This window comes from Leptosomus discolor, chromosome 7 (genome assembly GCF_034619465.1).
Source record: "Leptosomus discolor isolate bLepDis1 chromosome 7, bLepDis1.hap2, whole genome shotgun sequence".
In the NCBI taxonomy this organism is placed as follows: Eukaryota; Metazoa; Chordata; class Aves; order Leptosomiformes; family Leptosomidae; genus Leptosomus; species Leptosomus discolor.
The window spans coordinates 31,147,740-31,164,339 of record NC_141397.1 but is presented as its reverse complement, the minus strand read 5'-3'; the positions used below and the strand labels follow the sequence as shown (position 1 = coordinate 31,164,339).

General features: G+C 41.0%; 1 protein-coding gene across 1 annotated transcript in view; it reads right to left on the bottom strand.

The window, feature by feature from the left end:
• HECW1 (HECT, C2 and WW domain containing E3 ubiquitin protein ligase 1) overlaps positions 1–16,600 on the bottom strand; it is a 174,457-nt gene that overhangs the window by 145,239 nt on the left and 12,618 nt on the right. The window contains exon 2 of the mRNA XM_086467608.1: positions 13,600–13,707. Coding sequence (XP_086323734.1) covers positions 13,600–13,707 — 108 coding nt within the window. The remainder of the gene's footprint in view (positions 1–13,599; positions 13,708–16,600) is intronic.

Genomic DNA, 16,600 nt, shown 5'->3' with positions numbered 1-16,600 from the left:
AAGGCTTTAAACTAAGCTTTTAGCTTTGAATTGACTCTGCCTATGAATCCTCTGCCTTTGTAAGGCAGAAATAATGGGAAACTTGGTTGATCTGCTTGATTGCCACCTACTCTTCAGTCAGGGAAATCAACATAGCTCCAGCTGAGATTTCTCCTGGCTAAGTTTCACTTTCTTTCCCTCAAAAGTTGGAAAGAAATTCGAATGGAAAAGCAGCATGAACCCACATAAAGATTCCCTCTGTACCAGAGTGGGATAAACAAAAAACAGAAGTCAGAGACTTTCTGTTAAGGTCCCACAGCTGAGCCCCACACATCTTAAGTCTCTAGATGACATGAGCTGATTTGGCCTCAAATGCTTGCTTACGTTAGCTGGCCTAGTAAGACACTGAGGCCTTTAGGAATAGCACTCAGAGATGATCTAAACTGCCAGGACTGGAACAAGCAATCCAGCAATTACAATTGATTACAAGGCCAGTAATCAAACAGTCACTCCAAAAATGATGCAGTGGTGAGAAATGACTTCTGTCAGAGAGCCAATGCAGACAACTCACTCAGCACTGTCTTAAACACCTCAGATGACTCTGCTGTGGCTGTCTCTGAACTGAGCCCCCGCAATCCAAAAATGTCACTATACGCCTCCTCTTTTACATTTTCACCTTAATACAGAAAAGGCACATGATGGGTTCTCCAAAATCTAAAGAGGAGTCAGGGAAAAGAAGAAAAGAAAGAATAAAGCCAAAGTATACTGGTACCAAAATTCATTTTTATTTTTGTGACATGCCATGCATAAACTTCGCACAGTTCACAGAGGGAAAGGAAAATGGTGACTCTATTAGCTATGTACATTTAATATTTCCCACAGGGAGCTCACAAAGCTTATCATAATATCCTGTAAAAGGAAAACATTTGAAAGCCTGAATTCAGAAGCATACTAATTACAGAACATCACTTACATGTAAATCGAGAAATCCTAGCCAAGCAGAGAGAAGGAAATAGTTCCATCTCTCCCCACAACCACGAGATGACAGTGACAAACAAAAAAAAAAAGTAATTAGTGTTCTGTAAGTGAGCAGGGCTGGCTCATTCTACCCCAGGCAAACACCTTTATCAAGAGGAACAGGAAAAATGCACCTCTTGGAGGTCTCTAGGCTAACATAGACTGTAGAGATTCAGAAGTCAGAAATAAATATTAGCTACTATATCTGAGAAGTTAAGGAGAATTCCTTGTTGTAAACCAAAATCTTAATAATGCACTTGTATTCTGTTTTAAAGAAATAAATCCTTTCATTCTTAAATCCTGTCTAGCAATTAAGCACAGACAGTCTGATCTAATACACTGTAGGCATATCGCTTTTTGGTGTGGTAAATCTGCTGTTCAAGTGCTACCTGATGATCCGGGGAGGTTAATCACACATCACTTTGTGTGGGTTCCCAGGTATCTCTGGAGTAACCCAGAGCTGCCAGGTTATAAAGCAATTTTACTGTCAGGAGGTGCTGCTCAGCAGCTTGGATAAACAGCAAGTTATCTTGCTAAGACTCTGAAATCTCTACAGACCCCTGGTAGACCTTGATGTGTTCCAACTAGAGGGTTATTTTAATGGAGCAGAAAAGGAGAAGCAGAACTGCAGTCACCTACCTGTAACCCCAGTGCTAGACAATGGCAGTGTTAAGAAACTTTCCTGTGTGTAGGTTGATTTCCAAAGCCAGAGGCAGGAGAGAGGTGTCCATGAGACGTGGGCTGCACCAAAAGTCGCTTCCCTTCCCATGAGCTGCCTGCTAAGCTCAGAGGGACCCTCGGAAGCCAAGAGCCCTTACCCACGATCTGCCTGGGAAAGCTCCCTTGTGCTCCTCTACTGCAGGAAGATTACACATTTATTCTGAGTGCTTTTTCCCCCTTGTGTTTGCACTCTCTACTTCGCTGGTTTTGTACTTCTGACACTCAGAAGTCTCTGCCTGGAGGAACACTGCTGGAAAGCTACAACCACCACAACTTAAATTCTGACATATGTACATTGCCCATACTATTTCTAACCCCAGCTACAGCTCATGCTTGCAATGTAGCAACAATGCACTTTATAATTGAAGTGGATTTTGCTTCTTATGGTGCAAAGGGTTTTATTTTTTTTTAAAAAAAATCCATTCGTGGTATCTTTGTGCATTTTATTTGTAAGATAATTATTTTTTCCCCCAATATTTAAAAGAAAAGTTATTTTTAACATTTCCTTGTTTTGATCTTCCAATGAATGAAAATCATTATTGAACTTGTAAGGTATCCCAGCCCTGCAAAAGAAATGGGTCAGGGGAAAAATAAAACTGAGAGGCATAGAGAAAATTCATATTTGAAAATGAAATAAGACTTGTTCCACTTCTGTATTTGAGGCCGGAGACGCATTTACATTTAAGTTACATCATCATCACTATTATTTTCTAATTAGGTGTAAGAAAACAAAAATCACTATGAGGGTAGTCAAACACTGGAACAGGTTGCCCAGAAGTCTCCACTCTTGAAGATAGTCAAAACTTGACTAGACAGGGTCTAGAGCAACATGCTCTAACGGGACCTGCCTTGAGCTGGCAGTTGGACCAGATGACCCAAGATTATTGAACGATCGTGTTTGTATCTTTCTTACAGTGTGAAGGGGCCACTAACAGGAAGCAAGATTATCAGTATATGCAGTCTGGTCATGGAAAGCTACCTTAAAATGGCCATGGGATGAGACGCAATCAGACCTGTAGCTCTTACTCTCAGGAATGAGTCTAGAGCTATAAGTGAGATGTGACAGGTCACATCAGGTAAGTAAATACGTCACCTCCCCACATCTCTGCTTCCTACTGCTTCAGAAGTGAACAAGTATGTGCCAAGCACACAGGCTCTGCTGCCAAGGAAAAGGAAGGGTCTGGAATAAGTATTGCTGTCTACTCTTAAAGGTCTCACTGTCATAGTTGCTTTTGGTAACGGAGACTTGGAAAACATCCACCGGCAGGACAACTCTTAAAGAGAGAACACATAATGAAATTAGCATAGATAATTTAATGAAAGGAGAAGGACACAAAGAAGCTTCATTATGGAAATTTAATTAATAAACAATTACAGCAAAAGTATCTATTTCAAGGTTGATGGGTTTTTCCCTTTATAAAAAGCTATTAGCACTGAGATATGGGAGGAAATTATACCTGCAACTAATGGGGTAAAGTGAACATCTAAAGTCTTGAAAGGGTTGGAGAATAGCTTGGAAGTATAAAACAGTACTCAGCTGAGGCACCGAGGCACAATAGCAAAGACCTTGTAGAAAGATGGTTCTGCTGGGCAAAGGTGTTTGAACCCTGCAGGGAGACAGTTATTCATGCCTGCTGACCTCCCGCTCTCTGAGTAAGCCTATTCTGGATACAAATGGCGTTCCTGACATCTGGCAGTTCTAAGGCAGGAAACCCTGGACCAGGAGTAAGATGACAACAGGGCTAGATTTACTAGCTAGTTAGCAAGAAAAGCGAATTATCAAAAGGCTTCCTGCATCATATGTGTGCTTTTTCAGAAGCAGGATGAGTTACTACCAGCACTACACCACAGATACAATTCTATCTTCCTCCTGGAAGGTCAAGTAAGTTTTTCTGTCTAATAAAATTGTCCAAACACCATTGTATGAGTTGGATAAATGTTGCCATAACCACTACAAGGCACAAGAGACAGACCATCTGGCCAAAACTGGACAATGACATAGGAGGGTTACAACCAAATTTCTGTATTATGTGAAGGGATTTATCCCCCTTTATACTGAGATTTTCCTGTGCCGCATTGGACATCTAAGAAGAGCCCATTAGACGCTCCGCTACCACACAGAGGTATAAAAGACCCTTTCTTTTAGATGTGAAGGAAACTCTCTCCCTCCATAAACTAAGAAAAATGTTATCTTTAATACACACGCTCAGAGTTCTGTTTTGATTAATTACTTTCACCGTATGCTTTAACAGGATTACCAAAAATCCATTAAATTCTACAAAATTAAAATTGTAAATTATTGACACTGATCTATTCTTTAGGACCTTTAAACTAGTGATGGGCTTGGTCAATGAACGGCCTGCTGAGTTTGCTCTCTCAGGCAAGCCCTTGATGCAACTTAGTCTTTGCTCAGAGACCAACGTCCTTGGGGAGGCTATCCCCTCCATCATCAGAAGTGTTCAAGTTTGATGGTGCTGAGATCTGACACCAAAAAGACAGCCTCCTTGTCTCCTGAATAATTTTGCATCCATGAACTGAACTTACATCCTTAATTATAAAAACCTGAATATACAGTACTTTTTTGTTTATTTAATAAGAAAATAACTGAAACAAGGCTCAGTACCTTACCACTCATTTAGAGTAAATACGACCTTTTGACACATGTGCTGATACCCTTCCAATCACAGCTGCTTCCCATTTCCACTGCATTTGTCTTCTGTTTTTCTACAAACATAAAACCATTTGGGCCAAAGTCTGCACCTGGTCTCTCTGTACATGGGTGTACACGAAAGGTGCTAGGCCTGATGGCACGCAAGGGCCACATGCAACAATTTTTACTGAATTCTGTGGGGATTAATTCGGCTTGCAGCAGCTTCAGAAACACCCAATGGAAGTATCCAAGGGGAGAGCACAAAGGCCCCTGTGCAATGGGGCAAAGAGAGGGCATTTATCTTCCAGGTCAATTCCACCAAATCCCTAGACAGCACCATCCAAAACAAACTGTCCAGAAGCATTTAAGAGTGGCAAAGGCTAACTGATTTGTGAGTCAAAGATGACACCGTAATCTCTTACTCTCAATAGTAGAAAGATTATCAATCACAAAACATTGTTACCTACATTATACTGTCCCACTAAAATAAATTATGCAACTTCAGCACCCATTGGGCAGAATACTAATATCCAAAGTTCAAAGCAGCAAAACAGCAGGTATCTGTTCACGCATTTATCAAATGCTAGGTTAGAGGAGAAAAATACAGCTACTAGGATTTCTGGAATCTCTCCATTTCCTCAAATGCATGTTACGCGCTATGGTATCCTGAGCGATACCAAAGCTAAAGCAGAAACACAACATGCGCAGGAGTTCTGAATCTAAAGCATACTGCTGACATGACTGGAAGAGCAAAATGAACACATACGTGAACCCGTATTTTCAAACTTTGGCACCTACAGTGAGACTCTGACAGACTCAAAGTGAAGATATACCATTCCCCATGGCATGCTGCCAGGTACAGAGTGGTCTGACGGCTTCTACTTAAATTACTCTATCCCAGGGAACAACTGCATGATCAAGTGACTCCAGAAGCGCTGAAGTATGTAGGGCCTACCTGGTATCTTCAGTGGGATATCCAGAAGAGGGAGTGGTGCAGACCAGATCAGAAATTATAGCTGCCCACAAATTTTAATGCTGGAGTGCGGAAGCCACACATTCCTAGCTCCTGGCAGATTCAAGCAGGAACTGTTGTAAGGACCACACAGCCTCTTTTCCATTTCCTGGCAGTGGCAGCACTACTGGCTGCTGCCCCGTCCTTACCTGTTTCTGGCCAAGCGTGTTAAGCAACAAGCTCCTGCTTGGAAAGAGTGAACTCTGTTAACTTCCTCCTTACCTTAAAGTCAAACAAGCCTGAAAGAAGGCCAGTGCCTCTCAAAAAGCAGTCACAATTTTCTGTGTCCTCCCAAATCTCCCAAGTTAGGAGTTAGTCAAATTCAGGACTGAGCAGATGTGTGCAAGAAAAAACTATAACAGGGATGAAGAAAACAATGTGATAAATGAAGAATGGAGCAGGAAAGGGCTGTGATCTTTTTTTTTTTCCCGACTTGTTGTCAAGCATCTTCTTCCCAAGATACAAAGTCAGATGGTGTTGCATCTTTCAATGGGAGGCACAAGTGGTGCTTCAGGTACCTCTTGGCTCTAGCTTGTACCTGACCTGGGGGCTGGGCATCCTCACCAGGCTGCACTTTTCTGCCACTCTTTGACACCAGATGCCAGGCAAAGCTGGGGATTGACCCTACAATCTATGTGTCCAAGACACGGGGTCACCCAGCAGCACTGGCACAACACTGTCCTTCTGCCTCCATATGCAAGACAAGCCTAGCTGCAGGGGAATAACAAGGCTGGAACCTGTTGTGTCAGCCTTATGTTCAGTCAGTGAGATGAGTCCACAAATCTTTGTCTTTCCTACGTAGAGCATTGGTCAGGCAAGAGACGGGCTGCTGGACTGTGAGGGAGGTTACTGCTGTCCCTTGACCTGGCTATATCTGGGAAAGAAAACAACAAGCAGATCCAGCATGCCCACAGCTGGCTTAAAGATAAAAGATGGAACAGAAAAGAAAGGAAAAATCCTTGTTCCTTCATTACCACCTTTTCTGAGCCTCATTACAACTTTGATAAAGTCATAATAGCCCTACACAAACCTCTCCCCTCTTTCCAGCAGAAGAGCTTTCAGAAATTCTGCTAGTTAAAGAACAAAAGGAACAGGAACATACCATGCAGCAGGGCATATTTATTTTCAGGGTACAACTTTTAAGTAATTCCCCATAGTTCAGACTGCAAACAGACTAGAGGTTGCCTAAAATTACCAGATGAGACACTAAACAGGGAGCATAGAAACTGAAGTCTTATCTGCAGTTGTATCCACACATTGGCAAGTGACGTCTTCACTCTGTGCCTCTGTTTCCACATCTCACCTTTTAATGTCTTCCCTACCTCAGCTTTGAAGCTCAGCTCTCAAACATTTGCATTGAACTTATACCTTCAAAAATCTGGCTTTAGCTCTTTAGAACAGAATCTATCTTAGTACACAGAAACATCTACTCTTCACGGGAGACACTAGACACTACTGTAATAAAAAAAAGCAACTAATAAAAATGTGAAAGTTAACAAACAAGAATAAATTGGTGCGTCCAAACCTGGTCCCAAACACCCAAAGGCTCAGTGTAATTAGCACTAAAGCTTCAGGTAAATGTTACTGCAACTTCTTGACCACTGCCTTGGGAATCAGATGATGTCCAGTCTCTGAAGCATGGATACAGTGTCTTGTTTAGGGTTAAGTAGCTGAGACAAGAGACCCCATAAGCTGTGGTCTGTGACTGGGAAGTGCAGCTCACTGAAGACTTGCTCCGACTTCAGCATGCCCAAGATTACACGTTACTTCTCATTTAAAGCTTTCCAGTTCACCTTGAGAGAGCTTTCTGCAACTCCTATTACCAACCTATCAGAGCTCTCACTTCAATCTCAGCTTTGTGCAAGCAGAGATTTTGCAATTCCCTTAAGCACTGCCATGAAAACTGAAGAGCAGGTAGTGTGGGGACCAGCCAGGCTGTCCCAGCATGGTGTCACCAAGCACACATGCTGCAACACAAGCATCTTCTTCCCTGTGTGGGAACGAATAAACAAACAACCCTGATCTCCACAGTGCAAACAAAGTATGTCCAAGTGTCAAAACAGGTTGTAGAAAGGGGGAGAAAGATGGAGAAAAATCTGATGCGCAGACAAGTCTCTCAGTTCAGCTACCACAGCATGACCATACAGGAAGCTGAGAAATAGCTGTTTAATGCCACAGGAGTGACTTATGTTTCTGTTTATGATAGGTTGCTGCCTACAATCCTGGCACAGAAAAACTTTGTAAGAGAAAAGCAAACAGGAAATGCAACAACAGCAAGGATGAAAGGGCTGATCAAAGGATCCAAAGTAAAGGGTTCTTGAGGAACCTCAACAGCCCTCATCCAGGCTCAGACTGTGCTCCTCTTCCCAAAGCTAGGCCTGGCTCAAATACGAATATTAAACTACTATAAGGGTACCAGGCTGAGAAGGAGGAATTTTAAACTTGTGTGTAGGGTGCAAGATAACCAAAAAAAGCATCAATAAGACTACTGCATGTGCAAGGAGGTGAAGAGAAAGAACCTCAAAACTATGGCACGTCTTCCTTTGGAGAGATACAAGCAGTAAATGCACCTTTTGGGGCACAAATCTCTCACCGCTTCATATCTGTTTTTTTCTTTCACACCTTTAACCATTCTGCTAAATAGTCTTCACTCTGTTGAAGATGCTTCTGTGTTGCTCCAGTTTTTACCATCTGTGGACTCCTAAAGGTTAAAGTCATGCAGCATGTTCTAATTTGCACAAAGGTATGGCAGGACGGACTTCAACAGCCTTATCTCTATTTCATGCCCTCACGTGCTCTTTCATAAAGAGAAGCACATATGATCTGAGACACATTGGGGTAATGAAAATGGAGACAGGAAATTATTTTAGTGGGCTGGACTTGTCAACAGCCTGTCTGGAGAAAGGAAAACTTTGCAAATACTCCCACTTTATTAAAGCTTTTCTTGATATGATTATTTATAATTTGAAAGTTCCCTTTATATCGGCTTCCTAAAGCAATGCAAAGGGTATATTTTCCAGAGAGAGCACCAGATGAAATGGCTGATTGTTTGTCAGTTTTGGAGATGTTTGTGTATGTGTTCCATAAATGCAGACATATATAGCATATATTGACCATGACCTAGAACACATGCCTTTTAGCTGCAGATGGAACCAGGATCTTTCAGACCTCTGGCTTTAGTTGCATGCTTTTTTTACCATTATTTCCCTGCTAGTCAGTAGGAATAACTCACTGTAATTTCTGCTGTCTGCAAGGCCTATCATCCATCTTTGCTGTTCATAAAAATACAGTAACAACAGCAGCAACAAATTTAAACAAACAACTGCTGCCTAAGCTTACACATAAAAGTACCACACAGATGACTGGTTGCACTTGAAAATGGTTTTCTTAGTTGCCAGGTAGTGAAAAAATCTACAGAAGGCCCAGTAGATTAACAGGGGTCCCAGGTATTTGGATGTCTTCAGTGCAATTCTGCATAGTGTCAAAACTTTTATCATTTTAAGGATATGCTAGTTTGATACTGTGCTTACAGGATGATGCCGCATCACACCTCAGTGAAACAGTCTCTTGCACACTGTCTCTGTATTGCTGTATAAGCCAAAAAAGTGTGCCAGAAATTGCAGGGAAGCAGAGCATGTTCACCTTCCCGGAAACCCCATTATAGGCTGGTTCTTTCACTGCAGTGCCCTCTAAGCCTTAACATGAAGTAGACATCCCCAGTGGCATGCAGCCTCTCTTCCCTCCTCCTTCCTCTCCCCAGACCCCAACCATTTCATGGTTACAGTGGACAGTTACTGTTTATCACTGGCTGTCATAAAACCCCAAATTGGGAGACTTCTGCAGAAATGCAAAACTAGCCACAGTGCAACATTGCCTCTGCAGCTCTTAAGGCTTTTTGTTTGCTGGGTATTAATAGGAGATGAGTTCTGTTCTGCTGACATTCATGCTGTAATTTGGAAGCAATTCCCTCTCTGGCTCACACCAATTACATATCTGTCTGGTAACATTACGTTGCAGGTTTGTGATATGCAAAATGGAAAGGCATACGCTTCTCTGGGAAAGATACGAGCCCTTTCCAAGGTGAAAAAGATCACTAAAACAAACACGAACTTTAATGTCTTGTGGTATCTGAAAATGCTGCATGCGTACACGTTAAGACGCTATCTATATTTTGAAAAGTGACAGGGCTCTCTAGATGGTCTTAAACCAAGCTATCAGCAAAGCCAAAAGCAGTATGTGTTTTGCCCAAATACCCCCAAAACATAGAAGCATGTTCCAAAAAGAGAAAACTATTTTGCATTGTTATTGACCTACCCCATAAAAAGTATTTTCTTAACCTAGCGAGATTTTTAATATACCTGAAAAAGTAACCCTTAATGACTCAGACTGGGCAATCCACTGAGAACACTGTGAAAGTATAACTTAAACAAGAGAAGCACCTGAAATGGCAGAATTTCAGCTTCATAAAAGTTCAAGAAGTGCAGTTAACACAAAGAACGGTTTCAATTTCTTGCTATGCCTTCCTTTGTGTTCTCCACTCCCGATGCACTTCTACAAATCTCTCCCAACACTGTTAGTTTCCTCTGCCTGTAGCTGCAACATGTGCACAATTTCTGTCTAGTGTGGTCCTCCAGGTTGATTTTTTTTGCCAGTAATTTTCATTACAACTGTGTCCAACAGAAGATTTCTGTTGTGCTAATCTGCCACCATGAAGAAAATAACTTCCAGCCACTTTTGCCTTTACTCTCTCCTACTGCAGGTCCCAGACCATTGCCTGCAAATTACTATCTACAGTGATTAGATGTCAGTATTCTGTTAAGTACCTAAATAGTGGGTTTATGTATAATGACTACAGGTTTAGTTAGGGTGTCATATTTAATTTGGTCGTTAATTTTCAAAAATGCAGGAAAGGATAACTAATAGGGGAACATTAAAGCTTTTGAACAAAATACTCCCAAACGCATTATATACTCCTCCAGATTCAAAATACAGAAAATGAGTAATAACTCTCTATTTACTTGACCTCATTCCTAATGCTTTTTTTCATATTAATGTGAATTTCACTGTTGCAAATCAGCCAATCTTTAATGCCTTTGATTTTTCAAGCTTCCTCCTATAGCTCTTTAATAAAAAAAAAAGTTCAGAAATATCTTTTTAAGCTTTTCATGTCAGGTGGGTGGCTGGCTTAAGGGTAATTTCCTTAAACATGGTACAAAAATACCCCATGGGGAGTCCTACAGTCTAACTGTTGGCAAAACTTTGACTTCTGAGGTTGGACAGGATGATCCCCACAGTCCCCCATAAATAAGCCTCACACAATAGCACCACCAAAAACGTTAAGCCCTTATACATTTCAAGAACATGAACCAAACCAGTTTGCATGAGGTGCCTTAAGTTCTTGGGAACTTTAAGTTCTCTGTGTAAGGCTGATTCTTTATTTGGCAATAATGTGATTTCCCCTTTATCGTGGCTCCTGCCAGCTATGCCAGGCTAAACACTGGAGCATATACCATAATGTTTTCTGAAGCACTGTGTGATTGATAGATTGCCAATATTGACTCAAGTGGTGAACAGATACCAAGGTATAGATAGTTACAGGAAAAGCAAAAGCAGAAATTAAGGGCTGCCTTCGCAAGTAAGCTACTGTGTTCTATAGAGAATTAATGCCATCATCAGCAAGACTCCAATCAATAGCAAGTTAAGGGAAGTATAACATAATGCATGGAATATGGATACCTTGAAAATAAATCACCACATTTTAGCTATGTGCTCTTTCAGTTCAGTAGTGAATGGCAAGAAAGAGAAAATAGATTTCTTAGGTGAGTTTGATTTCGATGATCAATATATTTTTGATTCCTGCAAATATCACTATACTGTGTGCTACGCAACAGAAAAGCAAGATATGATCTCTGTCCAAAAAAAAAAGGCTGAAGGAAGGTGGTTTACACCATTGTCTTTGGTTAGAAAACACATGAGGTTTTCAGACACTGCAGTTTTTAACATAACATTTAATCAAGCTACGTACTTTCATATGTAAGTCTCAACAATTAGTAGGAACCCTCAAATACGTCTTTAGATACATAAAATTCACATATATCAACATTTTTCACTGCTTTACCTTCCCACTTCAATAGTCAAGTGGCTCTAAGCATCTGCATGTGCTGTTATTTACTACTGCCCGCTTCATTTTCTCCTGTTTTAATTCTGGACAGGGCAATGATTTGCCCTTGATGAGTGCACTGGTACATAATCTCAGGGCTGAGAGTCACAACCTAATGATGGCAGCATAACAAAATACCACGAGGTAGCAACTCATCAAGCATGGGCTGCCCACCTATGGTATAGTACAACTTAGTTTTAAGCATGAGTAAAGGATGGTTATGCTAAGTTGCATTTTCTTATAGTATGGCATTTTCTTATAGTATGGCAAGTGAAGAATGTAGATGTAATCAATTCACAACAGCTACTATGTCTCAGCTAATGGGGGCAGCTTATTAAGTTGACATAATTAATTGTGCAGTTGAGCCCGTAATGAAATACGACCCACCTGAAGACGCTTTCTCCTAAGCATTTCTCACATTGCCTCTTTTCTGTTGTGGATTAGGCAGGAAAGCTACCGCAGCCCAGTCCCACTTCCACCCTTCCTCAATAAACTGAGGTACTAACGCCTCTTCAAAACTCAGTTCTGGGATTTTATATCTCCTCCCCACACTCCTTTAACAGCTAAAAGAAAGCATGATCAGTCTCACAGATCAGTAACCACAGCTCAAAGAAGCAGCTGCAATTAGAGTCTGCTTTAAAAGTTAGATCCTGTCAAGTATTTCTGCCCCAAAACCAAGATAACTAAACCCAATGTTCTTATATATTGAACAATTTCCCATAAATATATTTTTCAAAACACAGGATATAAGCATCCTACATGTCCTGTAGACATTTCAGCAGCTCCCTTAACTCTTTAGAACAACATTCTCAATTTAACTTAACACTAGGAATTACAGACCATTGGCAATGCTTCATACTGCAAAGAGATAACCTGTTTCTAGGACTGGGTATCTTGTAAAATGTCTGCACGCATCCTTGCCGATACCAGATACTTAAGTTCAAAGTCATAGATTAATCTAATTAAGTATAATTCATATCCTTTTCAAATCCTTTAGAATCTAGTTTGTATCAAAGATTCCTTTGATTGCTCTCAAATTCAGACAGTCTTAAGCAGATATACCTGACTGTCATGCAATTTATATACGCTTTTACAAAACAACTGAATTTTTCCCAACAGGCTAAGGTAGATCATTGGAAACATTCAGTACAATTGAAAAACCGAAATTGTTGCATGCTGGGCTTCTCCACGCTCAACTCCTCCCTTAAGGATACATGTAGCTCTTTCACCACAGATATTTTGCTATAGATCTCAGTCCAGTGTTTTGAATGCCTGTTTTCTGTTCTCCAAAGATGACCATGAATTCCATTCACACTAGCACATGGTAACTCTTTGAAAAGAGGAAGGACTCGAATGGTTCACATTGGTCAGGTATGTGGGAAAGCCAAGCCTGGAAATGTTAACTTGCTGTACAAGGCACATAGTACTTTGCAGAAGCAAATCCAGTGTTTCTGTATTTTCATTGCTAAGGAAGTGGAAGAGAGTTACACTGCATTGCATCAGATGCCCTGGGTAATATACGAATGTAACGAGGAGCAATTAATTTGAAATCAGCATACCTTGCTGCAACTCATGTTGTTATACTTTTATAAGTCTAGATGATGATCAGAACTCAACCCTTTTTACCTCTGAATCCATCTGAACCTGGTGGAAGCTGGATGCACCGTGAAATTTTCCAATTAAAAGTCAGCGTCAATCTTCCTGGAGTGAGATTATGCCCAAGTTTCTCTTTTCCTTAATACCATATTAAAGTTAATGCAGCTTATTACTAATGATATAGTCCAAATAACAACAAATGGATTAAAACACTTACTCATAACTGTATTAAAAAAATACATAAATTAGTCAACATCTACAAAATTTATTTGCTTGCAAAAACTATGGTTTTCTACTCCATAAAATGTTTAGGTTCCTCTCAATACATTCAAAGATTTGGTAACATCTTTGGCTTTTCCTAAAGGACATACTGGGCATAAAAACATTGTAAGATGAGCTTAAGCAGTTCAATTATCTTTCTGCAGTGATTGAATTATACTGTAGCAGGACTAGAAAAATACTTACGTTCCACAAAGTAAGAGCTGGCATCAATCTTCCAGATAATCTGACCACGATGAGAGCCATTCACGCCACGGTTCTTGTAGTCCAAAAAGTTTTCAGACAAGACTTCATCTATAAACAAAGAAAATGGTCTCATCAAGCGCCTGTTACGACAACATGCATAGCACAGAGTCAGGCTAAAAATATGCATTTGTCTTGACAGGACATACTAGAGCTGCTAGACAGCTTGGCACCACATGTTGAGAAGTTAGCTTTTTCACTCAGTTATATTTTTAAAAAGTGCAGCTCTTAAAAGTCACAGCTTTTCCTGAAATGTAATTAAAAAAAATACATCCCTACAAAATTCTTAAAAATGAAAACATCTAGCTTAGCATAGATGAGCCCCTACCTAATGAAATATAATTATCTACCTGTAAGAGAGAATGGTAGCAAAACACAATCTCCCTCCTTGCACCAACTCTTCCCTTAAAAAAGAAATCACAGAAAAGTTACACGTAGGCACCTGTACTATATTCATATCACAACAGATGTGGTTATCTCTTGCAGCATACAGCAAAGGATATCCATTTTTGAAGAATCCCACTCAATGGGTGCCTTCACAGCTCTCAGCCTCCAAAACCAAATGACTGACAACAAAACACTGCCCCCTTGCAGTGTTTTGAGACATCTAGCAGCTGTCAGACTACTAAGCCAATCTTCAGAGAAGTCAAGGAGTAATCTATAAAAATGAATAATCTGTAAATAGTTGCTGAAAGCCAAGGCCGAGGAAGCAACTGCCTTGCACGCACAGGGCTGCATGTAAATAAAAGGCGAGTGCACAGTGAGCCTAAGGAGTGGCCTTCTGGTTGTCCACACAAATAAATTTTTACTCTGCTTCCAAGTTTCATTTTAGACTGCTTCAACAAGCTCTTTTCCAGACCAATCCGCAAGCCCTAAGCAGTGTAGGTGTGAAGAAAAACATGTCCCGGCCTCCAGGCAAGGGCCTGGTTCTTCACCCTCTTTTATCCAACAGCTTAAAAACCAGCCAGCGAGACTGTGCTGTGGCCTCAGCGCCATGCTCACCAGATTACTAGCTTACTGTGGGCTTTCAAGCAAAAATTCACGTATTGCCACCACACCAGGTCAGCACTTACGGTTTTGATCGTCACTAAATACAAGCAGTGCAGCAAAAATAAAACAGACATAGAGAGACATTTACAGTCTGTCAGAGGGGAGCGGGGCTCACAGGCAGTAGGCTGTGGGAGCCCAAAATGGCCACGAACTCAAGAGGCTGAGGCAGAGATCCAGGATGGACCCAGCTGTGGCCTTGTTGCTCTGGCTTCAGGGGGATGAAATGGATTTTGCATCTGTTCCCTGCCAAAGTAAAAGGCCATAATCTCTACCTGCAGAGACCAGCCAGCAATCTCCCAGATTTTTTTCTCTGAGCAACAACGATGGTTTTAATTTTAACAGAGATTTGTACAAGTGTACTTTAACTCAGCCTCACTATGGAAACAATCCTGGGTGGGTGCTGAGGCTCGGATCTAAAGACAGTTACATTGATTATTAGTCGCCCTAAAAGCTGAGGGAAAATGTGAAGCACTCGATCAGGTATTAAAATATACCAATTGTAAACACTGAAGCACTCATTTCATTATCACATAGGTCAGTCAATGAGAAAACAAAGATGACACCACACAAGGGACATCATGCCTGAGGTTGGACTGACAGCATGGCCAACTGCAAAGTGGGAGAGGCAGCCCAAGAAACCAAAAAGCCAAGCAACCAAAAAAGGCCCAAGCAACATAAAGACTAACATATTATTTATATATACAAATGTTATACAAAGTAGACTTCTAAATTGAAAGAAACTACACTTTCACTGAAAGAGTAAAGCAGCAAGGAGATACCAATGTTGTCCTGTTGGTTTTACGTAGTTGTGCTCTCATAGGAGGAAGGTAAGCGGGTCACCAACATTGAACTCTCTGGTGCCACTCTCTTGAGGGATTTACAGTAGAAATCCTTTTAAAGAGGCCATTAATGATTGCAATGGATAATTACAAATGGCAATGCTATCTACAATACATCTTCCCTTTGCTAACTTGCTAATTATCAGCAATTATTTCACTAGCTGTGTTTCATGCTCTGTATCGAAGTGGAAGTCTTTTAGCACACTCAAATAGTACATCTCTGCGGTGACCCTTCAACAGTAAAATCCTCTGGTATGATTTCTGTTCTTCCTCTGTAACTTTATAGTTGGCTGTGTCTTCTTTTAAATGCCAAATTTTATATAAAAAGGCCAGATAAGCTCTCTGAGCTTTGGCTTACTAATGACTACTTTCAGTAAAGGACCATCCTGGATACAGATTATCCAGAATTACCCACATCATTCTGTGGAAGTAGAAACACTTATATACACATGAAGAGATTTAAACCTATGAACTGTCCCTTTTCCTTTGGCAGGGAGAACACTTTAGACTTAAAGGTGAGCATATACTGAAACACCACACTGAGCTGGAGCCTGGAAACCCTGCTTCGCCCCTCATCCTGACAGGGCACAGAGAGAGCATCCCTCAGGCATGCTGCTCTCCGGCTTCATCACTCATAACATTTATTTGTCATATTTAGTCTCTGTAAGCTGCTGGAGACGCTCCAATACCTGATATTTTATCAAGATGTATTGGTAATTACTGTTCCTCAAGATATATTGTTTATAAAATACCATGCTTACTTAAGGAGGCTTAGCTGAGCTAGATTGGATGGCCTTGCTTAAGAAATCACAGACATTTTAGGCCAGAGTCTAGTAGTGGCACAAGAGATCCCAGAACCAGATTTAAAATGCAGTGTTCATACGTAGTTATCTGTAGAGGCCAGCTGACACTGCCACTGCATCGGCTGTTGTCTGCTTCCAGCAGCTGGCACAAAGGCAGCGTGAACTCTGCGTCACGCAATCTAATTTGACAGAGACGTCGACATATGCCCACACCCAAACGAAATCACATCCCTATTGCAAGCTGAGCCAGTG